The 26952-nt window shown below is 43.9% G+C and overlaps 1 protein-coding gene, 5 non-coding genes and 1 pseudogene across 6 annotated transcripts; 6 read left to right on the top strand and 1 right to left on the bottom strand.

Annotated features, from left to right (window-relative positions):
• Nucleotides 1–60: 60 nt before the first annotated feature.
• LOC129824585 (eukaryotic initiation factor 4A-II-like) lies at nucleotides 61–5048 on the top strand (annotated as a pseudogene).
• On the top strand, nucleotides 578–648 carry LOC129824630 (small nucleolar RNA SNORD2). Its single transcript, XR_008754782.1, has one exon. It is a non-coding gene; the product is annotated as a small nucleolar RNA SNORD2 (small nucleolar RNA).
• On the top strand, nucleotides 1561–1641 carry LOC129824632 (small nucleolar RNA SNORD2). The gene has a single exon (XR_008754784.1). It is a non-coding gene; the product is annotated as a small nucleolar RNA SNORD2 (small nucleolar RNA).
• On the top strand, nucleotides 2036–2106 carry LOC129824631 (small nucleolar RNA SNORD2). Its single transcript, XR_008754783.1, has one exon. It is a non-coding gene; the product is annotated as a small nucleolar RNA SNORD2 (small nucleolar RNA).
• On the top strand, nucleotides 2823–3003 carry LOC129824627 (small nucleolar RNA SNORA81). Its single transcript, XR_008754779.1, has one exon. It is a non-coding gene; the product is annotated as a small nucleolar RNA SNORA81 (small nucleolar RNA).
• On the top strand, nucleotides 3363–3542 carry LOC129824628 (small nucleolar RNA SNORA81). The gene has a single exon (XR_008754780.1). It is a non-coding gene; the product is annotated as a small nucleolar RNA SNORA81 (small nucleolar RNA).
• A 7797-nt stretch (nucleotides 5049–12845) lies between the features above and the next one.
• On the bottom strand, nucleotides 12846–15259 carry LOC129823771 (lactosylceramide 1,3-N-acetyl-beta-D-glucosaminyltransferase A-like). The gene has a single exon (XM_055882736.1). The coding sequence runs from the start codon at nucleotides 14931–14933 to the stop codon at nucleotides 13782–13784; it is 1152 nt and encodes a 383-aa protein (XP_055738711.1). The 5' UTR covers nucleotides 14934–15259; the 3' UTR covers nucleotides 12846–13781.
• Nucleotides 15260–26952: the final 11693 nt, after the last annotated feature.

Genomic DNA, 26952 nt, shown 5'->3' with positions numbered 1-26952 from the left:
CATTTATAAGGAAAGAATATTAGCGAATAATGTGAGTTCATCTTGTCGAAATTCGGGGGCATGTCAGCCTCAACTGAGAATACCATACGAGACACGTGCGCGCCCAACCAACGAAGTTGGTGAAATTGGACAGCACAGGCCTAGCTCGATAAGCAAGTCATCTATAATTTTTGGACGAAGTTTTATATACTGGCATACCATCTTTCGGAACTGAAACTTGTTATCTGTAACTTTGTCTTTTTACTGTATCGCACTTTTTTTTTTTTTTACTTCCCAAGTGGTTAACTTGGGGTTTCCTGTAATTGATTCAACCTTCGCCCATTAACTATTTAAGTGAATCAAGTTTTTGGTGTCTCAGTTTTTCAATCTCTGACGCTGACCCTTATTTCTCCAATAGTTCAAGAGAACATGATGGGCCAGAGGGGATGGAGGCTGATGCCGTCAGAGGTATGCTTAGTTAGTTTACAATAGAGATCTGATTGGTGTAGTCAGTCCATGTATGCATTGGTCTGAAAGTTGACCTAATTCTTTTTGAGTACCACTTGTTATAGTGGATTTCAGTTCTGTGAGGAGTGTTGAGTGAAATGATGGCATTTCATCTTTCGGGACAGACCTGATAATGGTGACAACTTTTAATACTGATCACTCAAACCTCAAGCGTAGGCCTGCAGTTAACTCAATGTCATCAGTTAACTCAATGTCATCGACACAATGTGTGAACAGAATACTCTTATTGTGCAGTGCATCTAAAATGAGATTAGACAACTTCAAAGACATGGCCCTGAAGGAGACACTCTTAGGGGTATCTGAGTATGGATTTCAGAAGCCATCAGCCATTCGGAGGGCAATCATTCCTTGTATCAAAGGTATGCAAATCAATGGCTTGTTGATAGCAATAAATATACTGAACAAAAATATAAAATTAACAATTTGAAATAAAACTCAGTTACAGTTCATAGAAATCAATTTTATTGACAAATTCATTAGGCCCTAATCTATGGATTTCATATGACTGGGCAGGGGCGCAGCCATGGGTGGACTTGGAAGGGCGTAGGCCACTCACTTGGTAACCAGGCCTAGCACACAAGGGCTTTATTAGACAGAAATACCCACCAGTGAAAAAGCTGGATGGTGGAGGTCCTGGACTGGTGTGGCTACACGTGGTCTGCAGTTGTGGGTGGTTGGACATGGTGCCACATTTTCTACCACAAGCGTTTTAGAAATTAACATTACACTATCTGGCAAAAGCTCTGGTTGACATTCTTGCAGTCAGCATGCCTATTGAGCAGTCAACTTTATGTCTGCCATTGTGACAACTGCACATTTGTGGCCTTTCATTGTCCCTGGCACATGTCACACCTGTGTAATTATCATGCTGTTTAATTAGCTTATTGGTATGTTCACTAACAAGGCTGTAAATTAATAAAATTATGCCCAAATTGAGTAATGCTTTAAACTAGGTTGGCATTTTCTGTCTTATTTCAGCTCATGAAACATGGGACCAACACTTACTGTGTATATTTTGGTTCAGTATGATTGCAAGTTGAAAACTTGTCTATTGATTGACAAGATGCCATACCATCTTTCGGGACTGACGGCAATGTAGAACTACCCTTTTTAGTATTACGGTACTGATCACTCAAGTCAATTGTCACTGGACAAAGCGGGATTTAAATTCTGATCATGAACCCCTTTTCCCTTCGCAGGCTGTGATGTCATCACCCAGCAAACATGGCAGTCTTGACCATGCCTATCTCTATCCTGCAGCAGCTAGACATAAAGCAGAAAAGGACCCCAGCAGGGAGCTAGCTCAGCAGGTATGCTGTACCTCGGGTCTGGATAAACTTACGTGTTTATCAGACCGATGCGGCATATTCGGCCAATCTCAAACTAAAAAGGTATATCTTCGTGCAGAAACAGCTAATTGGGTTAAAGGTGACAGTTCTCTTTTAGGATTGTTGTAGTCTGTCCATGACTGCAATGGTCTGAAAGTTGACATGACTACTTGGCAGGGGATTTCTGTTCTGTAACAAGTGAGTGAAGTGATGGCATTTCATCTTTCGGGACAGACCTGATAATGGTGACAACCTGTTATACTGATCACTCAAACCTGTTTAATCCTGTATAATGCATTGGTGCCAAGAACAAATCACCATGAAGTAATTGTTTGGTCTTGTTTTCTTAGATCCAGAAGGAGGTTCTGGCTCGGGGGGAGTACATGGGGGCTACCTTTCATGCCTAAATTGGGGGCACTAATGTCCACACCAACATGCTGGATGTGGGAACTCCAGGCCAGGTGTTTGATATGCTTAACAGGCGGTGCCTGTACTTATCAGTAAGTATCTGCTATCTGATTGGCTCGTGTTCAAATGAAATTATATTTGTCACATGCACCAAATACTACAGGTATAGATAGACCTTACTGTGAAATGCTTGCTTATAAGCTTTTAGCCAACAATGCTGAGTTAAATTAAGAAATGTATTTGTATATATCTTGTCCATTGGCGTGCTTTAGAGGTCTTTTCGTTTGGCTTGACCACGGTGCAGATTTTTAAGTTTGCCCTCTTACTTACAGTTCTGAAAAGCATCTAGATGTTTGTCCTGGATGAAGCTGATGAGATGCTGAGTCATGGCTTCAAGGCTCAGAAATGAGATCTTCCAGACACGGAGCACACGTTCAAGTAGGCCTCTTGTTGTATATTGCCCATTTTACTTGTAAATGTGTTGATTTCCAGGTTCCATTCTAGAGCCTTGCTTCAGAGAAGTTTGACCTTGTTGCCACAAGGCAATCAACATGGGCTTCTCTCTGCCCCAGTCACCCCACTTCCATATAAAAGAACTGTGCTAAAATTGCAGAATCCAGGTAACACTTGGTTTAGGCAATAATGCTAGCAGAGTATTGTGTGGAAGGAGAGCATTTTGCACTGTGCCGGAAAAGAGTTGTGGTCGAACCTCTTTCTTAATGTTCGTTGACCTCATGTCTCGAGGCCCAGTGCAACAATTAATCAGTGACTGAAGATGAGTGCATTTCTTCCAGTTGTGATTTTTACTAATTGTTCTATTGCTGCACAGGTGGTCCTGTCAGCCACCATGCCTACTGATGTGCTGGAGGTGACCAAGAAATTCATGCGAGAGCCCATTCGCATTCTGGTGAAAACAAGAGCTTGCCCTAGAGGGTGTTAAGCGGTTCTACATCAATGTAGAGCGAGGTGGGTAGCTTTCAGAAAATACGTGGCTCTCTAAGTGTGTTATGTAATTTAATTGTGTTTGTATTTAACTGCATTAATGTTGCTGAACTGCAGTAAGACTAGCAGCTGCCATTTGTAAATAATGATATTCTGTAGTCAATGTGTGTAGTGTTTCCCTTCTTTTTAAAGCACCCTGCTAAAATTGTGAGGGTTAAGCCTTTGGGCTTGGCTCTTGCGGTCATGTAAGCATGGGTACACCAAGGAAGGACAGTAAAGCCAGGGTTGAAATGAGGCTTGGGCGGACCTCTTTCTTAATGTCCAGTGCCCTTTGTCTCAAGATTCTGTGCTACAATATTTCTGGAAACTTTCCATTTAGAAGTGGTTTATGTTGTAAGGCTAGTCTGGTCGGTGCATTAAGTTGTTACCCTCACAATCTTCCAGGAGTTGAAGCTGGACACTGACCTGTACGAGACGCAAACAATCACTCAGGCAGGCATCTTCCTCACCACCAGGAGGACGGTCGGCTGGCTGACAGATGCACTCAAGGGACTTCACCATCTCTGCTCTGGTAAGACATCAAACATTGCTCCCTGAATTATAATGCTGCTAAAATTACTGTTGGTCATGGGGTTGTTTAAAATGCAGGTTGAAATAACGTACTTTGTTTTCTAGCATGGTGACATGGACCAGAAGGAGAGGGATGTGATCATGAGGGAGTTCAGGACTGGCTCAAGCAGAGTCCTCATCACTACTGACTTATTGGTGAGGGTAGAATCTCACTCTTATCCAGCTGTAATGAGTGACTTGTCATGGTTACATGTAATTGTTATCCCAAATGGTTTTTCTCTGCGACTGCCTTTTCATGGCTTAGCAGTAACACCTTTTGGGAGATGAAATGTCTGTTCTCCACCACGGGCTTCTCTCTCTGTAGGAATCTGTTACTTAAAGTCAGACTACATTTACAGTGAAATGTTTTGTTAATCTGATCATGTTTAAACTTGATTCTAACTCGTTTTGCTTTGATATCAGGCTCGAGGAATTGATGTGCAGCAGATTTCCCTGGTCAGCAACTGACCTTTAACAAAGAGGGGGAATTTTATTCACAGGTATGTATAGTCCCTGCATAAAAAGAAGACGTGCTCAGACTAATGTATTTGGAAAGCGGACCTGGACCTAAAGATTGTTCCTCCTCCCCCATTTCTCCAGGATTGGTCGTGGTGGCGGTTTTGGCAGAAAAGGAGTGGCTGAACTTTGACCGAGGAGGACAAGCGTATTCTTTGGGACATTGAGACGTTTTACAATACAACAGTGGATGAGATGGCTTTGAATGTGGCTGACCTGATTTGAAACTGGGTGTTGAGGATTTTGATGCATTGCTGGCGGTTATACACATTGTGTTCATTTGAGGTAAACGTCTCAATGCTATCCTTGAATCAGACTGATATTTGTAAGATGGTGGTCTCATGGACAGTTGTAGATTCTAACCTTCAGAGTTTGCTGGTTGAAACCACAAGCTGTGGGGACTAAACAATATTGTTCGTAACAGTAATTTATTTCATTGTACAATTACGGTGTGTAGATTATCTTCACCATTTAGAGATTTACTTGTGGGCTAAAAGGTATGTGGTATTAAGTCAGCCAATTTTGTTAACTTGTGTGCAATGAGTCTGCTCAAGTTAGTGATTTGGCTCACCTGGATGTTATTTTTCACTTAATTTAAGAGTACCAATCACGTGTTGTCAAATCCTCAGTTTGACTATTTTGTGGAATGTTTTTCCTGTTGAACTTGTTTTGAGCGTCTAGCCATTTTCCCTAAAACTGAAAGTCTTAAATAAACAAACTTGCTGTGCTAAATGATAACATTTTTGGTGGATAACCTACTTGTTACAATGACACAATTGCATGTTATTTGAGTCTAGACCAGTTGGTTCCAACAACTTCACTTGGGGCCCCCAAACCGGCTAGGGCTGCCTTTGTCTGCATGTGGGTTTGTAGACCTGCTAGCCACTGTTCAGGTGTGTTGCCCCATCAGTTACCCATCCCTGGTGTATCTGATACTGACCAGTGTCCAATAAATTGTTTTTGTTACATGTGCTGAACACAACGAGTAGATCTAACTGAAATGCTTGCAGGCCCTCATTAACAAACTGCCGTTTTAAAGGAAATTATTTACCAAATAGTGTGGCAATTGGTACTTTTTCCCACTATTGCCCCTCATCAATATACATAGCATAATGACAAAGCAAAAACAGGTTGACAATTTATAGTAAATTGCAGTACTTTGACGCACTCTTGGCAGCGACTACATTGAGGCTACAGGCTGGGCACCTGTTTTGGGGTGTAGATCTAACTGAAATGCTTACGTAAAAGCCCTTTAACCAACAGTGCAGTTAAGAAAAATATGGAATAAAAGATCGGAAACACTAGGCTATACAGAGGGGTACTGAGTGGTGGTACACGGCTGATTAGACTAGAGTTGCAGGCTAATCACTCATTGTGACTTGTGATGGCTTCAGTGGTTTTAGTATGTACGTCTGTGGTGCATACTGTTTTAGGTGCCACCAATACATTAATTGCGCTATAGCGGTGACAAACAGTGCCCACAAACTGTTAGGGCCTAACACAGAGCTTTCTTTTCACAATGGGGTGATTCCTCACGGCTGCTACACCTGGCTATCAGTGGAACCTTGTTTGACAACACAACGGTTCATTCAGCCTTATATACTACCTTTGATAAAACAAAATTAAACATGACATGTGTTTAACTGACAATTGATGTTCATACTATGGCGTAAGGGGATGAGTGGAACATTTTTGATTAAGACATGAGCGAGCTAGGCCGGCTGTAGTCAACTATATAACTTTGTTCAGCACTCCCAAATCAGAACCGTAGGCCAAGGGGGGCATATAAGCAGACAATGAAAGCTCATACAATATTGGTGCACATAGGCTGTGCACCAAAAGATAGCGGCTTACTACACAATGTACACTTTCTTAGCTACAATATACAGTGCCGTCAAAGTTTTCAGACCTGACTTTACCCACATTTTGTTAGATTTATTGTGCTTGTTTTTTCCCCTCAGTGGTGTAAAGTAATTAGGTAAAAAATACTTAAGTACTACAGTATATTTTTTAGGATATCTGTACGTTTTGTATTTCGCTAACTTTTACTTACCTACATTCCTAAAGAGAAATTATTTTTTTACTCCATACATTTTCCCTGTCACTCAATGTGTTTCATTTTGAATGCTTAGCAGGCCAGGCAAATTGTCTAATTCACACACTTATCAAGAGATCATCCATGGTCATCCCTACTGTCTCTGATCTGGCAGACTCACCAAACCCATGCTTCATCAATTATGTCAGTTGGAGAATGTGGCTTTCTGCTTGGGTATGACGCTACAGGCCTGGAACCCGTATTTGGGGAGTTTCTGCCATTTTTCAATGCAGATCAAATCAAATTGTATTTGTCACATGCACTGAATACAACAGGTGTAGACCTTACAGTGAAATGCTCGTTTACAAGCCCTTAACCAATGATGCAATTTTTTTTAAAGTATGAGTAAAGAAAAACAAATAAATAGCAGCAGTAAATAAGAATAGCGGGGCTATATACAGGGGGTACTGGTACAGAGCCCTCTCAAGCTCTGTCAGGTTGGATGGAGAGTGTTGCTGCACAGCTATTTTCAGGTCTCTCCAGAGATGTTCAAGTCTGGGCTCTGGCTGGGCCACTCAAGGAGACTTGTCCCAAAGCCACTCCTGCTTTGTCTTGGCTGTGGTTTAGGGTCATTGTCCTGTTAGAAGGTGAACCTTCGCCCCAGTCTGAGGTCATGAGCACTCTGGAGCAGGTTTTCATCAAGGATCTCTGTACTTTGCTCCGTTCATCTCCCTCGATCCTGACTGGTCTTCCAGTTCCTGCTGCTGAAAAACATCTTCACAGCATGATGCTGCCACCACCATGCTTCACCTTAAGGATGGTGTCTGGCTTCTTCCAGATGTGATGCTTGGCATTCAGGCCAAAGAGTTCAATCCTGGTTTCATCAGACCAGAGTCTTGTTGCTCATGGTCTGAGAGTCTTTAGGTGCCTTTTGGCAAACTCCAAGCGGGTTGTCCTGCCTTTTACTGAGGAGTGGCTTCTGTCTGGCCACTCTACCATAAAGGCCTGATTGGTGGAGTGCTGCAGAGATGGTTGTCCTTCTGGAAGGTTCTCCCATCTCCACAGAGGAACTCTAGAGCTCTGTCAGAGTGACTATCAGGTTCTTGGTCACCTCCCTGACCAAGGCCCTTCTCCCCCGATTGCTCAGCTTGAGAACAGGAAGGATTGGAGTGATGTTAAAACGTGGGGATTAGACTGGGACGAGGCACAGGGACTGCCTGTTAGCTGATATGTCACTCAAGACATTGTAGACAGTAGATGGGTAAAATATAAAAAGCAGACATTGAATATCCCTTTGAGCATGGTGAAGTTATTAATTACACTTTGGATGGTATATCAATACACCCAGTCACTACAAAGACACAAGCGTCCTTCCTAACAGTTCCCGGAGAGGAAGGAAACTGCTCAGAGATTTCACCATGAGGCCGACTAAAACAGCTACAGTTTATTGACTGTGACGAGAACTAAGGATGGATCAACAACATTGTAGTTACTCCATAGCACTGATCTAATTCACAGTGTAATACAAAGTGTTATGTTTAGGGCAAATCTAATATAATACATTACTGAGTACTACACTCCATATTTTCAAGTATAATGGTGGCTGCATCATGTTATGGATATGCTTGTAATCGTTAAGGACTGGGGAGTTTTTCTGGATAAATAAGAAATGGAATTGAGTTAAGCACAGACAAAATCCTAGAGGAAAACCTGGTTCGGTCTGCTTTCCACCAGACACTGGGGGACGAATTCACCTTTCAGCAGGACAATAACAAAACACAAGTCCAAATATAGACTGGAGTTGCTTACCAAGAATACAGTGAATGTTCCTGAGTGGCCGAGTTACAGTTTTGACTTAAATCTCCTTGAAAATCTATGGCAAGACATGAAAATGGTTGTCTAGCAATGATCTACAACCAATTTGACAGAGCTTGAAGAATATTGAAAATAATAAATCGGCAAATGTTGCACAATACAGGTGTGGAAAGCTTTTGAAGACTTACCCAGAAAGACTCACAGGTGTAATTGCTGCCAAAGGTGATTCTAACATGTATTAACTCAGGGCATTGAATACTTATCTAATCAAGATATATTCATATTTTATTTTTCATAACTTTTTTTTTTTTTTTTTTTTTTTTTTACAAATGTTAGAATTTTTCTTCCAATTTGACATTACAGAGTATTTTGTGTAGATTGTTCACAGACGACAATTCCATTTTAATCCCACTTTATAACACAAAATGTGGAAAAAGTCTATGGGTGTGAAAACTTTTCTGAAACTGTACAGCACTGTACAGATCACAATAGTGCTGTTTCTGTTTGTAGCAATAAAGCAGGCAAGTTTGTATGGCCTTTAGTTTAATCTGTTGAATTTATCTAGGTGGATACGCACTCAGGCATGTTTGTATAAATTCTCCATATCTCTGTGCCTCTGTAAATTGGAGGCAGGCAGGTTAGTTATAATTATAGTCTGCCTCAGGGGCACTGAGCACCTCAGGGGCACTGAGCACCTCAGTGAATGTGTAATTGGCTATGATATGGTAAATGCATGTATCTTGAGCACATCAACTTTGTTCTTTGACTCCCACGTTCACAGAAGTCAATGCAATTATGCTGGCAGGACCGCATTGGGAGGGTAGAGAGAAGAAAAAATAAACTAATTGGACATTTGGATAGAGATTGGCTGATTCCACCTGGACCAGTTCTCCTGCATTGTTAAATGTTTTTCGGATTGAGAAGCCGTTCTTCCAAAGGACTGGAGAAAAACTGGTTGACCATTGTAAAGCTCCGATAATATCTTAAAAGTGATGCAAACAAGAAAATGGAATATATTTGGGTAGTTGAGTCACTCTGAACAGGACCTTTCAATGGAAAAATGAAAGTTACATGTGCACTGCAGTAGTACCTATGAATTGTGAGAGGTAGGTTGTTGGACCGTGTTTTGGGCCCCTCTTAATCATTTGTGTGAATTATTCTCGTTGCGCAGTCGCCTTGGAAACAGGCCAGATGTTTGGAGAACGGCTAATCCCCAAAATATTCCAACGCACCTCAGAACAAGAACAAGTCGTGGGCCATTATACAAAGAAAATGCACAAATAGGAAAAGGCCCACGAGAAAATATGCCCAAAACAGAAAGAAAGGGGGATTTTTTGGGGTCCGTGATTTTGGGATATCTCTCCCCTATTGAACTTGACATTTTAAAGTAAAGGTTAGGGTTTAGGATAGGGGCGTCCCAAGTATCCTTCAAAGCACTGACCAATTTATTTGGTTTTGAACGATTCAACCAATTCTTATCTGACTTATGCAACAGATCAGAAATGCACTTCTTCAAAAATATTTGTGACTGTCATTATGGAGACAGAAAAGTCCCAAGTTTTAAAGTTTTACATCAACAACAATAGAGCTATAGTTTTGAGGCTACTGTCTCTGAGGCATGTATGACGTCATGCTGTAGCAATGGCCTAGATGCCTTTTCAACTCTCCCCCACAAGTTTTTGAGTCAGCCTGATCTGGAAAGACAAAAACATTTGAAGCTGATACACTACATGACCAAAAGTATGTGGACACCTGCTCGTCGAACATCTAATTCCAAAATCATGGGCTTTAATATGGAGTTGGTCCCCCCCTTTGCTGCTATAACAGCCTCCACTCTTCTGGGAAGGCTTTCCACTAGATGTTGGAACGTTGCTGCAGGGACTTGCTTCAATTCAGCCATAAGAGCATTAGTCAGGTTAGGCACTGATGTGGGCAATTAGGCCTGGCTCGCAGTCTGCATTCCAATTCATCCCAAAGGTGTTCGATGGGGTTGAGGTCAGGGCTCTGTGCAGGTTTTTTCAAACCGATCTCAACAAAACATTTCTGTATGGACTTGCTTTGTGCACTGGTGCATTGTCATGCTAAAACAGGAAAGGGTCTTCCCCAAACTGTTCCCAAAACGTTGGAAGCACAGAATCGTCTAGAACAGTGGTCGCCAGCACGTCGATCACTTCAAGGCATTCCTAGTCGATCACCAAATATTTCTGTAGAAAAACCAACAAACGATAAAGGCTTGCGCTCGTTTTTTAAAATCATATTGAGCGGTTGCCGGTAGGTGTACTAGATTCAAAAGTCCTGCGTACCGGGTAAGCAAAGTGTTCCCATGAGACAAACTCCGCCTACCCGGCGGACCGGCAAATCTGTGACTAAATCGAGTGCACCTACTGTGCTGCCCAATCGGATAGCTCAAATCACCGTGGCTACAGAGCTTCCATGACCCTGGCTACAGTCAAGTTTAATAGGCTACTAGCCTACGTAAGATGTAATATATTTTAAAACCATGACCACAGAGAGACTGTCAACATACAGCAAAGAGCTGCTGTTTTTCTGAGTGAGTTCAAATTCAGGACTGTCACAGTTTTTATTCAACACTATTACAAAACGCGCTTCTCCGTACTTCGCTCAGGCTGCAACTGCAATGAATGAGTAGCCAGGTATCGATAGCCCTGCGTTTTATTATTATGAGCAGCTAGTCATGGTGATTTTAATATTAAGGAATATTTAACTTTCTCTGGTCATAGGAACAACATGAATTTGTGCATGAGGCAGATACGGTGCGACTCGAATTTCAGCATCAGGTGGAAGACGGTCCCCCCCTCTCTGGTCAGTCTCACCGGAGGAAAGGAAAGAGAGAGCAGTGACCGTGAGAGGCGGTTGGGAAAAATCGTTTTGAACGGTCATTCCAAGTCGGAAACTCAGGCATCTTTCTAGAGCTCCGACTTTTTGACCTGAAGATCACTGGCGTCGTAATTTGACCTCGTTCAACATCAGATGCAAGTACCGTCAGTCCAGTAAAATAAAAAGCAAATTATTTCAATTCATGCTCCACAGTGCCTCCTCACAAGTGCTAAAACAACTGATCTATTTTGTTATCAAAGCTCAAGTTTTGAAATATAATATGGTCTGATTAACAATATTGGCCATCATATAGCCAATATGCTGTGATAATGTATTAGGCCTACTGCCCAAACCTCATTCCTACAAAACTGTTTGTAGGAATGAGAATCTGAGCAGTAGATCTCAGCTTTCTTTTTGACTGCGAAAGTGATCTTGACTCAGAAAAGGTTGGTGACCACTGATCTAGAATGTCATTGTATGCTGTAGTTTTAAGATTTCCCTTCACTGGAACTAAGGGGCCTAGCCCAAACCATGAAAAACAGCCCCAGACCATTATTCATGCTCCACCAAACTTTACAGTTGGCACTATGCATTGGGGCAGGTAGCGTTCTCTGCCCAGAGTCCAATGGCGGTGAGCTTTACACCATTCCAGCCGATGCTTGGCATTGTTCATGGTGATCTTAGGCTTGTGTGCTGCTCAGCCACGGAAACCCATTTCATGAAGCTCTGTTCTTGTGTTCATGTTGCTTCTAGAGGTAATTTAGAACTCGGTAGTGAGTGTTGCAACGGAAGACAGATGATTTTTACATGTTTCAGCACTCTGCAGTCCCGTTCTGTGAGCTTGTATGGCTTATCATTTTGCGGCTGAGCCGCTTTTGCTTCAAGACATTCCCACTTCACAATAACAGCACATACAGTTGAATGCTCTAGCAGGGCAGAAATTTGATGAACTGACTTGTTGGAAAGGTGGCATCCTATGACGGTGCCACGTTGAAAGTCACTGAGCTCTCAGTAAGGCCAATCTACTGCCAATGTTTGTCTATGGAGATTGCATGGCGGTGTGCTCGATTTTATACACCTGTCAGCAACGGGTGTGGCGGAAATAGTCGAATCCACTGATTTGAAGGGGTGTCCACATACTTTTGTATATATAGTGTATATAGGCACTGGCAATGAGGCATTTGTTTGCTTAATATTCTCATTTTGCCCTCAATAGTTCACAGCTATAATGATTACAATTATTTAATTTACAGGCTTATGTTTCATTATATTAAATATTTCTACAGACGTACATCCTGGAAAAACCTCCACCTGCTTGTAAATCAAGAGTGAACTCATTTACATTTAAGTCATTTAGCAGACGCTCTTATCCAGAGCGACTTACAAGTACATACATTCATACTTTTTTGTACTGTCCCCCCGTGGGAATCGAACCCACAACCCTGGCGTTGCAAGCGCCATGCTCTACCAACTGAGCCACACGGGACCATGTCAATAGCCAATTGACATCGGTCTCCCATCATTTGATGTCAATAGCCAATCATGCAGAATGTCCACAGGAACACAACCCAGAGCTTTGTGGTGAGGCTTGTGTGTCACTCATCTAACCCACTCCCCCACGCGTTGCTCAACATACAGTTGCTATTGTGAAGAGAGAGAACCCATGAAACGGGTTGGATATGTTCTGTGGTTCAACAACCTTTCTCGAAGATGAATTTGTTTCACAGTTAGTCTATATCACCTCATTGTTTGTTTCTTATTTGCTTTGCGACAGCTTGAAAAGGCTTCCTATATGCTTTGGTTAGGGTTTCCAAATGTAATACAAAGAAATTGCTTGAAACAAGCTGTATATTTCCCACCTGCATCCCTTTTTATTTTACAGAACAATTCATTAATGTTCATTTAAATGTTCATTAATGATAAGAGATGAGCTGATATGCATAATACTTTGAATCTCTGTGGAATTTTCCACCTCGTAACAGACACTTTTGGCACTCACACATGATAACCCATCCCTGTCATGTAGTCTGGGTATGCCAACCACGGGTACAGTATGTCACTAGTCACCACTAATAACTCCAACATAGGCTACACATTAATGTACTGCACATTAATGTACTGCTTCATCTGAGACAGTTGCCACCTTATGGCAGCAGAGTTTTGAAGACTTATTTAACCCCCAACACTCATTTGAAATGCTTGCTGTCAGTTTCAAATGCATCTTTGACATTAGGTACGTTTGAAAGTAAAAAAAAAAAATGGTATCTTCCTTTTAACTTTAGCAAACCTTACTGTGAAACGACAGACAATGAGCCAATTGTGTCCATCCACAGTTAGTTTTAAACCACAGCAGCATAACCAACAGAATAACATAATTTTAGGCCAGAGAATCATTCTCTCAATTAGTTTAATTGAAGGAGATGAGGTAGTGGAAGCGGAAATTAACTTAGAATCCTATTTGTCATCCTTATCTCTGGATAGCATCTCCTTATTCATCACATTCAGTCTCTGCTCTTCAATACATCGTAAAGATATCAAGAACTGGACCACTGCTGGCCATATAGATAGACGGTCACTATAAAGCCATATAGATAGACGGCCACTGTAAAACCCAAATTTACAGCAATAGATATGACTCATGCGTATCTTCCTCGATCAACGCAAAACACAGGCCTTCCCCCCTTCAGCCTTTTCAAATGATGGGAGACCGATGAAAGAAAACTTTGGTACAAAATGATCCCTCGCTCTATTTTGGACCAATCACAGTACATAGGTTTACTGTACTACAACAAGGCTGCCTTGCAGGGGTAGCTGTTAAAGAAATAAGGTCTACAAAGAAGGGTGAGTTTCACAGCTGTGCAATACAACCTCCCAAAGAGTCCTGACGTGACCCGTTTGACCTCCGGATTCGTGGCGGCTTTCCAGAGTTCGTATATATCGGCCACGTGGCCGTGCGACGTCATCATCTTGTCGTAGATGCAAAGGTGGTAGGGTGCCTTGCCCTCACCTGAGAAGTACACATGCTCCTGCGGCAACACGCCCATGGCGTTGGCGCAGATGCCCATGAAGACATCGTCGATGTACAGCGAGGCGTTGAGGGTCAACGAAGCCTGGTAGATTTTGTTCGCCACGTCTCTCGAGACAACGTAACCCGCCCCTGCCGTGTAGTCCGGGTATGCCAACCACGGGTACATCTCGTATGAGACATAGTACTTGCTTTCCTTCCGGCGGATGGGTGGCGCGCCTCTGTGCACGCGACCGATCCAGAAGTCTGTAACGCCCTTCCTGTCTATTTCCTGAAGGTAGCGCACCAGGTTGGGCATGTGTACGAAAATGTCATCGTCAGACGTCATGAGGAAGTGGGCGTGCGGGCAGTAGGCGTGCGCCCACCGGAACTGTAGCAGAAGCTTGAGGGTTAGGTTGTGGAACGAGTCCACAAAGTCCTGTTGGATCAAGTCGCCATTCAAGCGGTCTTCACGGATAAGGTTGTCCTGGGTGCCCCCTCGGCTCCTCCGAGTATGGGCAGCTTCGTGCTGCTTGGGGAGGCCCAGCACAAAAACCACCTTCACAGTCACCCCCAGGGTCTGGCGGATGTAGGTCTCGTTGCCCCACGTTGACCGTATGGCTCGCCGTCTCTCGATGTTCTCTGGGGAGGACTTGACCAACAGCAGCAGTAAAACGTTCTTCTCTCCTGAGCACTTATACGGGTGGTTGAGCAGGTAGCGGTGGTTGCTGAACATGTGGGCCTCCTGCCGCGGGATGGTGAAGCTCTTGTTGATGAAGGTGTAGCGGTTGACCAGGTAGTGGTAGGAGTAGGACTTGACGTGGCTCACCACGCTGCCATCCCAGCACACCATCACCACCGACAGCACCAGGCACGTGGTCATTAGCTGCAAGCACTGGCACTTGCGGATCCGCCGAAAATTCACAAACATACCGGAATATTGGTTCAGTAAAATTCTGGGGTTCTTCCTCTGTCAGGTCTGAGCGGTGGTGGTGGCGGTGGTGTGTGTCAGAGTGTGTGAAAGAGCGGCTGCAGACGCAGTTGTCCCAGTGACTGTGCATAGCAGTGTGTGTGTTCCATCCTAGGGTTCCCACATGGAGCAGGAGGCATGGGTGTGTCAGGGAGAATCACATGAGGAGCCTCCCGGAAACAATCGCCTCCGTCCGGCAAGTCACTCACACTCCTGTTGTTACTGACTCGCACACAGCCGTCCTCATAGTTGCTCAGACTCATCCAGCATCCCCAGGGTGCCGAGCATTGCTCTGAAATGGAAGAGAGTACACGTTTTACTCTAATGGCCCAATGTGGTGAGAGTTAAGTGTAATAAAATCCTCCTTAGAGAAAAGCAGACAAACAGATCAATCAACTAGTCTGAAACTGAATTTTACAATTTTGCCTTTTGGGTGTGTTAGAGTTCTTAAACATTTGGTAACTGTTTACGTTAGGCTGCTCTTCTACCTGTGTAGTTACTCTGTAATTACTCTAACTAGAATGTATTAAGTTCTTAATAGAATGTTGTTGTTTAAAGATGCAATATGCAGAAATCGCTCCGCCATTTCCTGGTTGATAAAATTCTAATAGTTTGCCTAATTTCAGTTGATGTGACAAAACAAGCAGTCATTGTGAAAAGAATCATTGTACCATCTAAACCACTGTGAAATATCTTTTCCATAACCAAAAATATTGTTTTTTCAGCTGTTTGAAGCTGGTGTACAAAACCCAAAGTAAAAGATGCAAAAACTAAATTAAAGGACAGGATGCATAGAAATAGCGAATGATGAGATTGAAAGCTCTATAACTCATATTTCTATGTGCATTTGTTCGGTCTCCCTAAAAAAGTTACATATTGCAGCTTTAATACAACATCATTACTAGAGCAATTACAACACAGGTACAAAAGCAACTTAATGTAAAGACTTACCAATTATTTATTTTTTTATGTAAAGTTGTAGTATTTACTCTTATTTAGCATAGCTTTTGCTTCTAGAATCTCCATGCTTTTTTTAAGCTAGTCAGGCTAATTAAGTGTCATAATGATGAATTGTGGGGCCATTTAGTCATGCAGGCATACAGATACATGTTTCATTGTCCAAGCCACTGTATGTATGTTAAGGTAATATATATTGAGCTGTGTCTAATAGTGTAATGATCATAAATAGATTGCCTGCCAGGGCTTTCAAGGATGATTCATTACTGGGGAGGTTAACATGCAGTAGTGATGTCATTAACAAAACCAATAATGAAATAGTACCTCAACAAAATAGTATGATGAAATATATATACTGTGGGAAGAAAAAGTATGTGAACCCTTTAAAATGTCGTGGATTTCTGCATAAATTGGTCGTACAATTGTATCTGATCTTCATCTGTCACAACAATAGACAAACACACTCTGCTTAAACTAATAACACAAAACAATTATAATTGTTCATGTCTTTATTGAACACACCGTGTAAACATTCACAGTGCAGGTTGGGAAAAAGTATGTGAACCCTTGGATTTAATAACCGGTTGACCCTCATTTAGCAGCAATAATCTCAACCAAACGTTTTCTGTAGTTGCGGATCAGACCTGCACAATGGTCAGGAGGAATTTTGGACCATACCTCTTTACAAAACTTTTAGTTACACAATATGCTTGGGATGTCTGGTGTGAACCGCTCTTGAGGTCCTGCCATAGCATCTCGTTCGGGTTGAGATCAGGACTGACTGGGCCACTCCAGAAGGTGTATTTTCTTCTGTTCTGTTGATTTACTTCTGTCTTTTGGGTTGTTGTCCTGTTGCATCACCTAACTTCTGTTGAGCTTCAATTGGCGAACAGATAGCCTTACATTCTCCTGCAAAATGTCTTGATAAACTTGGGAATTCATTTTTCTGTCAATGATAGCAAGCTGTCCAGGCCCTGAGGCAACAAAGGAGCCAAAACCATTATCCTCCCTCCACCATAGTTTACAGTTGGGATGAAGTTTTGATGTTGGTGTGCTGTATCTTTTTTTTCTCCACACATAGTGTTATGTGTTCCTTCCAAACAACACAAATTTAGTGTCATCTGTCCACAGAATATTTTTCCAGTAGCGCTGTGGAACATCCAGGTGCTCTTTTGCAAACTTCAGACGTGCAGCAATGTTTTTTTTTAACAGCAGTGGCTCCTCCCCTGAACACCATTCTTGTTTAGTGTTTTACGCGTTGTAGATTCGTCAACAGAGAAGTTAGCATCTTCCAGAGATTTCTGTAAGTTTTTAGCTGACACTAGGATTCTTCTTAACCTCATTGAGCTTTCTGCGCTGTGCTCTTGCAGTCATCTTTGCAGGACGGCCACTCCTAGGGAGAGTAGCAACACTGCTGAACTTTCTCCATTTATAGACAATTTGTCTTACCGTGGACTGACTTTTTTAGAGATACTTTTGTAACCCTTTCCAGCTTTATGCAAGGCAACAATTCTTAATCTTGGGTCTTCTGAGATCTATTTTGTTCGAGGCATGGTTCACATCAGGCAGTGCTTCTTGTTAATAGCAAACTCAAATTTTGTGAGTGTTTTTTATGGTGCAGGGCAGCTCTAACCAACATCTCCTATCTCGTCTCATTGATTGGACTCCAGGTTTGCTGACTCCTGAAGAAAAGTCTTCAAAGTAGCAACCCTTTGCCTTGAGAGCTTTGCACACTTGGCATTCTCTCAACCAGCTTCATGAGGTAGTCACCTGGAATGCATTTCAATTAACAGGTGTGCCTTGTTCAATTGTGGAATTTCTTTCATTAATGCTTTTGAGCCAATCAGTTGTGTTGTGAAAAGTTAGGGGTGGTATACAGAAGATAGCCCTATTTGGTAAAAGACCAAGTCCATATTATGGCAAGAACAGCTCAAATAAGCAAAGAGAAACGACAGTCCATCATTACTTTAAGACATGAAGGTCAGTCAATCCGGAAAATTTCAAGAACTTAGAAAGTTTTTTCAAGTGCAGTCGCAAAAACCATCAAGCGCTATGACGAAACTGGCTCTCATGAGGACCTCCACAGGAAAGGAAGACCTAGAGTTACCTCTGCTGCAGAGGATAAGTTCATTAAGAGTTATTTCAGCCCAAATAAATGCTTCACAGAGTTCAAGTTACGGACACATCTCAGCATCAACTGTTCAGAGGAGACTGTGTGAATCAGGCCTTCTTGGTCGAATTGCTGCAAAGAAACCACTACTAAAGAACACCAATAAGAAGAAGAGACTTTAGACCAGTGGAAATCTGTCCTTTGGTCTGATGAGTCCAAATTTGCGATTTTTGGTCCAATTGCCCTGTCTTTGTGAGAAGCAGAGTAGGTGAACGGATGATCTCTGCATGTGTGGTTCCCACCGTGAAGCATGGAGGAGGTGGTGTGATGGTGTGGGGTGCTTTGCTGGTGACACTGTCTGTGATTTTAACCAGCATGGCTACCACAGCATTCTGCAGCAATATGCCATCCCATCTGGTTTGCGCTTAGTGGGATTATCATTTGTTTTTCAACAGGACAATGACCCAACACACCTCCAGGTTGTGTAAGGGCTATTTGACCAAGAAGGAGAGTGATGAGTGCCTCATCACCTGGCTTCCACAATCACCCACCTCAAGCCAATTGAGATGGTTTGGGGTGAGTAGGACCGCAGAGTGAAGGAAAAGCAGCCAATAAGTGCTCAGCATATGTGGGAACTCTTTCAAGACTGTTGGAAAAGCGTTCCAGGTGAAGCTGGTTGAGAGAATGCCAATTAGTTGATTTCCAGTTAAAACCTCTACAGAGTACCTAACCCGGATCCGGGAGCACCCCCCACCTCCCCCACACTGATTAGCATCGCTAGCATAGCGTCACAATTAAATAGTAGCATCTAAATATCATTAAATCACAAGTCCAAGACACCCAATGAAAGACACAGATCTTGTGAATAAAACCACCATTTCAGATTTTTTAAATGTTTTACAGGGAAGACAAAATATGTAAATCTATTAGCTAAACACGTTAGCAAAAGACACCATTTTCTTACTCCAACAGTTTCTTACTCCATCAGGTGCTATCACCAATTCGGCTAAACTAAGATATTGATAGCCACAAACCAACAAACAAATTCATAAGATGACAGTCTGATAACATATTTATGGTATAGCATAGTTTTTTTTTTTTAAATGTGCATTTTTCAGGTATAAATCACAGTTCTACATTGCAGCTGCAATCTGATATAGTGCTGATGCAGCTAGAACAATTACAGAGACCAACGTTATATAACTAATTACTTGTCTTAAAACATTTCAGAAAAAATACACAGCGTACAGACATTGAAAGCCCAACATCTGGTGAATCCAAACAATATTTCAGATTTTTTAAATGTTTTATAGCGAAAACAAAATGTAGCGCTAAATTAGCATAACCAGGCCAGCCAGAACCAGCTGGACGCGCCCGACCAGTTCACATGCACGACAGATATATGAAATAACATCGTAAATTGGGTCTTACTATTGCTGGTCTTTCATCAGAATGTTGATCAAGGTGTCCTTAGTCCTGATGAGTCGTTCAATCCATTCACAATGGCAACTTCCCCTCTTCATTTAGCCTGGGTACTGGTCGACTGGCACGGTCCCTGTCCAAAGTTAAAAAACTCAAAGAACGGAACACGGCAAAACTCCCGAAAAAATTCTAATAATCTGATTAAACTATATTGAAAAAACATACATTACGGTGATATGGTCACATGTATCAAACAAACTTCGAGACGGAGATAGTTTTCATCCGTAACGTCAGCATAACAAAAGACAATGGCTTCTCTAAAACGCGCATCTCAGAAAACCGGAAGTTGTCGGTCACGCTAAAGAAATAGGTCTTATTTCACGTCAGTACAAGATAAACAAAAAATTTCTCCTCTGACGTCTTCCTGACACCCAGAGGAAGAAGAAGGAAGTGTGTTTCGGGTCATAGGTGGCGTGACCATATATAGGCAGAGCGTTGAAGCGAGCATACACATCTTGCAATCTTCTTCTGGCTCAGGGAAAGTGCTGTGAAATGACCTGTGTTTCACTCAGAGACAAAATTGGAACGGTTTTAGAAACCATAGCTTGTTTTCTATCCAATGGTATATGGTTATATGCATATAGTAACAGCAATAATTGAATAAGAGGCAGTTTAATCTGTAGAGGCAATTATGCTAATGCGAAACAGCACCCCCTGTATTCTCAAGAAGTTTTTAAGTATCCTTTTTTTTCAAGATGATTGATGAGAAAATTATCGTCCAACCCATCGGGTATCTCATGGCACACTCATATGCCATGTCTTGAAATATGCAAACAGACGGATTAAAAGTAGATTTACATTGTAATTTTTCTGACAGCCAACTTTCTAACTCTGCACATAACTTTTGGACTTTATAGCATTCCCAGAAGGTGTGGATTATTGAGTTATTGTTAGTTTTACACTTAAGACGTGACTGCTGTGAACTTTGTCTCTTGTGTAATAAATTCTATACATTAGTTTATACTGGATTAAGTGTAAATATTCATTAACTGTAATTTTGTTCCAACATTCCCTCCATCTTGTGGAAATATCAGTTGTTTCTAAGTCTTGGTTACAATAGTTTATATATTTTTTTCTTAGAGATTGTCAGTTGGATATGCTCTGTCTGTAAGTTTGTTTTTCTTTTGTTTTCCTCTTAGTGGGCAAATTTAGTGGGTGCTCACGGTGGGTGTCTTTTAGGTCCCAGTGGTTCTTGCTATGCAATTTTCAATGAACACCCCTATGACACTCCTAAAACCCCACCTGTTTTGGTTGTTGTCAGTGAGTCTTTGTTAGTTCCCTTTTCTGTTTGAGTAACATTTTTGGTTTTCTTGCTGGGGGAACGTAACACCATCCTCAGACTTAAGGTGTAGAACTTTCCTTTTTATTCTATTTTTATTTGCCTATATGAAGTTTTATGACCAAGTATACTTTTTTTTTAAAGAATGTCTTCGGTGTGGTAACCGAGAAATAAATATACAACTTTGAGAGCCATGCCAGAGGAATTCTACTTGTAAGATTTATGGGAAGATTATTCCATTTAATTAGACCTGCTTTCATATTGTTGAGTAATTAGACACATTTCTTTATGTATTTGTTTGTCACTTATTTAGCATACTAAGTATTTTATATTTTTTTGTGGTCCACTAAAGGATTGCTGTAGATCATGAATTGTTGTTTTTCCTATTGCCATTATTTTAGGGTTTTCCAAGTGAATTTTATATCCTGAGATTTTTGAGTATTCTGAAACTATATTTAGCAATAATGGCATTGAGTTTTCGGTATTGGTCAGGTATATCAGGAGTTTGCCTGCAATCAAGTTTAAAGAGTCATAGTATGAATACATAGTTATTGTATACATTACATATATAGAGCATGTGGGCTGAGCAAACATTTAACAGAACACACAACAAAAAAATCTAGCAATTATTTGTACTTTGAGGCACTTTTAAACTCCAACTCCTCTCCTAATGTACCGAAAATCAGTGGATTATGTCGTTGTACATACATTGGAGGAAGACTGTCAGTTAAGGGTGCGTTCGTAAATTCACTCTGGCTATCTACTCTGATTTCAGAGCACTCTCGTCTGACTGTGCCAGAGCGCAGAATAACTGATGAATTTACGAATGCTCAACACCCGTTGAATATGGCCGGTGCCGGTAAACATCTGCAAAACAAAGTGCACTTAAATTGTTGCCAGCAGCACAGTTAGTCACCAATTCTCTGGATAACATGAAAGCACCCTAACCAGGTCTGATTGGGTGAGTAAAATGGTCAGAGTGAGGTTCTCTCATTCGTGTCTGGAAGTGGCTAGCCAACGTTAGCCAGTTAGCTTGGGTGCTTGACTGCTGTTGTGAGGTCAACGCTCAGATCAGCCCTACTCCTCGGCCAGCGCGTCTAGTGTGCGTTCTGAACGCTCCAAGAGCGAAACTGACAATGCTCGGGAATTTATGAACGCCCAGAGCGCACTCTGGCACTCCAGATTGAATTTACGGACACACCCTGAGTATTGTGGTCAGGTAGCCTAGCAGTTGAGAGTGTTGGAGCAGAAACTTAAAGATTGCTGGTTCAAATCCCTGACATAACTAGGTGAAGAATCTGTCAATGTTGAGCAAGACACTTTCCCCTAATTGCTCCTGTAAGTCGCTCTGGATAAGAGCGTCTGCTAAATGACTAAAATGTAAATTAAAATATAGTGGCTGGTGAGGTTCTACTTGGGGAGAGTGGGTCCACCGAGAGACTGAAGTGATGAGTCGAGGCCCCACACACACCTCCGAGAAGCTGCCCTGCCAGTCACCCAATCCCTCTATACCTATTTTAAATCTATAGGCTTATCATTTAAAATAAATCAGTTTCATATCATAAAAACAAGTACTTCTGTTGTGTGCTTCTCCTCTGATTTCCTAGTGTGGCTTTGTGTGACATTAGCTGAGAAGTCCAAAATGTGGCCGGTGAATGGTAAAAGCCAGCGCAGCAAATGTGGTGCTGGGTGTTCTCCCATAATAGAGGGGTTTATGGCGACGATCCATCGAAACTCCTGAGAGCTGCGGAAAGCGTTCCGCACACAATGGAGGGCATCAGGATAGCTCTGGGAGCACAATGACAGTGAGAGCAGGGATGTGAATAGGCTGCTTCCGCCCGTTTGGCCTGGGTAAAAACCAAGGGGGATCATGGATGGGCCTGGGACTCCCAGCACATCACCACGCTGCTGCCCCCCCGAGCTTTTATCATTAGCTACCCACTGCCTAATAGGGTCACTCGCTCAGAATCTCGTATCTTTCTCTGTCTCCTCTCACCCCTCTCCATCTCTCCCTCTCTCTATCCTTATCTCTTCCTGTGACTCCCTCTTTGCCTGAGTAAGATGAGGTATTGCTGTCTTGTCTAACCTCAGCTTCCCCATTTCAACCCGAAAAAGCTTTCAGAAGCCCCTCGCCACTCCCCCTCGTGTGTTAATGAGAATGTTGACTGTCTGTGTGTTACAGTAAAGTCCACGCCTGCATGAATCTGTGTTTACTAATTAAGTGTCATTATCTCATAAAGGACAATGGTTCAAGAAACAATCGTCTGCAAATTGTATGATTCAAGTAAATGTGTAGTTACCTGGAAAGGGACGTTCAGTTACACCGCTCCACTCACCACCGCTTACCGTACATGACACTGGGGTCATTTTGCTCCACTCACCATCGCTTACCGTACATGACACTGGGGTCATTTTGCTCCACTCACCACCGCTTACCGTACATGACACTGGGGTCCTTTTGCTCCACTCACCACCGCTTACCGTACATGACACTGGGGTCCTTTTGCTCCACTCACCACCGCTTACCGTACATGACACTGGGGTCCTTTTGCTCCACTCACCACCGCTTACCGTACATGACACTGGGGTCCTTTTGCTCCACTCACCACCGCTTACCGTACATGACACTGGGGTCCTTTTGCTCCACTCACCACCGCTTACCGTACATGACACTGGGGTCCTTTTGCTCCACTCACCACCGCTTACCGTACATGACACTGGGGTCATTTTGCTCCACTCACCACCGCTTACCGTACATGACACTGGGGTCCTTTTGCTCCACTCACCACCGCTTACCGTACATGACACTGGGGTCATTTTGCTCCACTCACCACCGCTTACCGTACATGACACTGGGGTCATTTTGCTCCACTCACCACCGCTTACCGTACATGACACTGGGGTCATTTTGCTCCACTCACCACCGCTTACCGTACATGACACTGGGGTCATTTTGCTCCACTCACCACCGCTTACCGTACATGACACTGGGGTCATTTTGCTCCACTCACCACCGCTTACCGTACATGACACTGGGGTCATTTTGCTCCAATCACCACCGCTTACCGTACATGACACTGGGGTCCTTTTGCTCCACTCACCACCGCTTACCGTACATGACACTGGGGTCCTTTTGCTCCACTCACCACCGCTTACCGTACATGACACTGGGGTCCTTTTGCTCCACTCACCACCGCTTACCGTACATGACACTGGGGTCCTTTTGCTCCACTCACCACCGCTTACCGTACATGACACTGGGGTCCTTTTGCTCCACTCACCACCGCTTACCGTACATGACACTGGGGTCCTTTTGCTCCACTCACCACCGCTTACCGTACATGACACTGGGGTCATTTTGCTCCACTCACCACCGCTTACCGTACATGACACTGGGGTCCTTTTGCTCCAATCACCACCGCTTACCGTACATGACACTGGGGTCATTTTGCTCCACTCACCACCGCTTACCGTACATGACACTGGGGTCATTTTGCTCCACTCACCACCGCTTCCCGTACATGACACTGGGGTCATTTTGCTCCACTCACCACCGCTTACCGTACATGACACTGGGGTCATTTTGCTCCACTCACCACCGCTTCCCGTACATGACACTGGGGTCATTTTGCTCCACTCACCACCGCTTCCCGTACATGACACTGGGGTCATTTTGCTCCACTCACCACCGCTTCCCGTACATGACACTGGGGTCATTTTGCTCCACTCACCACCGCTTCCCGTACATGACACTGGGGTCATTTTGCTCCACTCACCACCGCTTCCCGTACATGACACTGGGGTCATTTTGCTCCACTCACCACCGCTTCCCGTACATGACACTGGGGTCCTTTGGCTCCACTCACCACCGCTTACCGTACATGACACTGGGGTCATTTTGCTCCACTCACCACCGCTTACCGTACATGACACTGGGGTCATTTTGCTCCACTCACCACCGCTTACCGTACATGACACTGGGGTCATTTTGCTCCAATCACCACCGCTTACCGTACATGACACTGGGGTCATTTTGCTCCAATCACCACCGCTTACCGTACATGACACTGGGGTCATTTTGCTCCACTCACCACCGCTTACCGTACATGACACTGGGGTCCTTTTGCTCCACTCACCACCGCTTACCGTACATGAAACTGGGGTCCTTTTGCTCCACTCACCACCGCTTACCGTACATGACACTGGGGTCCTTTTGCTCCACTCACCACCGCTTACCGTACATGACACTGGGGTTCTTTTGCTCCACTCACCACCGCTTACCGTACATGACACTGGGGTCCTTTTGCTCCACTCACCACCGCTTACCGTACATGACACTGGGGTCCTTTTGCTCCACTCACCACCGCTTACCGTACATGACACTGGGGTCATTTTGCTCCACTCACCACCGCTTACCGTACATGACACTGGGGTCATTTTGCTCCACTCACCACCGCTTACCGTACATGACACTGGGGTCATTTTGCTCCACTCACCACCGCTTACCGTACATGACACTGGGGTCATTTTGCTCCACTCACCACCGCTTACCGTACATGACACTGGGGTCATTTTGCTCCACTCACCACCGCTTACCGTACATGACACTGGGGTCATTTTGCTCCACTCACCACCGCTTCCCGTACATGACACTGGGGTCATTTTGCTCCACTCACCACCGCTTCCCGTACATGACACTGGGGTCATTTTGCTCCACTCACCACCGCTTCCCGTACATGACACTGGGGTCATTTTGCTCCACTCACCACCGCTTACCGTACATGACACTGGGGTCATTTTGCTCCACTCACCACCGCTTACCGTACATGACACTGGGGTCATTTTGCTCCACTCACCACCGCTTCCCGTACATGACACTGGGGTCATTTTGCTCCACTCACCACCGCTTCCCGTACATGACACTGGGGTCATTTTGCTCCACTCACCACCGCTTCCCGTACATGACACTGGGGTCATTTTGCTCCACTCACCACCGCTTCCCGTACATGACACTGGGGTCATTTTGCTCCACTCACCACCGCTTCCCGTACATGACACTGGGGTCATTTTGCTCCACTCACCACCGCTTACCGTACATGACACTGGGGTCCTTTTGCTCCACTCACCACCGCTTACCGTACATGACACTGGGGTCCTTTTGCTCCACTCACCACCGCTTACCGTACATGACACTGGGGTCCTTTTGCTCCACTCACCACCGCTTACCGTACATGACACTGGGGTCCTTTTGCTCCACTCACCACCGCTTACCGTACATGACACTGGGGTCCTTTTGCTCCACTCACCACCGTTTACCGTACATGACACTGGGGTCCTTTTGCTCCACTCACCACCGTTTACCGTACATGACACTGGGGTCCTTTTGCTCCACTCACCACCGCTTACCGTACATGACACTGGGGTCCTTTTGCTCCACTCACCACCGCTTACCGTACATGACACTGGGGTCCTTTTGCTCCACTCACCACCGCTTACCGTACATGACACTGGGGTCCTTTTGCTCCACTCACCACCGCTTACCGTACATGACACTGGGGTCCTTTTGCTCCACTCACCACCGCTTACCGTACATGACACTGGGGTCATTTTGCTCCACTCACCACCGCTTACCGTACATGACACTGGGGTCATTTTGCTCCACTCACCACCGCTTACCGTACATGACACTGGGGTCATTTTGCTCCACTCACCACCGCTTACCGTACATGACACTGGGGTCATTTTGCTCCACTCACCACCGCTTACCGTACATGACACTGGGGTCATTTTGCTCCACTCACCACCGCTTACCGTACATGACACTGGGGTCATTTTGCTCCACTCACCACCGCTTACCGTACATGACACTGGGGTCCTTTTGCCCCCCTCACCACCGCTTACCGTACATGACACTGGGGTCATTTTGCTCCACTCACCACCGCTTACCGTACATGACACTGGGGTCCTTTTGCTCCACTCACCACCGCTTCCCGTACATGACACTGGGGTCATTTTGCTCCACTCACCACCGCTTCCCGTACATGACACTGGGGTCATTTTGCTCCACTCACCACCGCTTACCGTACATGACACTGGGGTCATTTTGCTCCACTCACCACCGCTTACCGTACATGACACTGGGGTCATTTTGC

Source organism: Salvelinus fontinalis, chromosome 26 (assembly GCF_029448725.1).
Source record: "Salvelinus fontinalis isolate EN_2023a chromosome 26, ASM2944872v1, whole genome shotgun sequence".
In the NCBI taxonomy this organism is placed as follows: Eukaryota; Metazoa; Chordata; class Actinopteri; order Salmoniformes; family Salmonidae; genus Salvelinus; species Salvelinus fontinalis.
The sequence above is the reverse complement of the archived record's forward strand: the minus strand, read 5'-3'. Positions and strand labels throughout refer to the sequence as shown.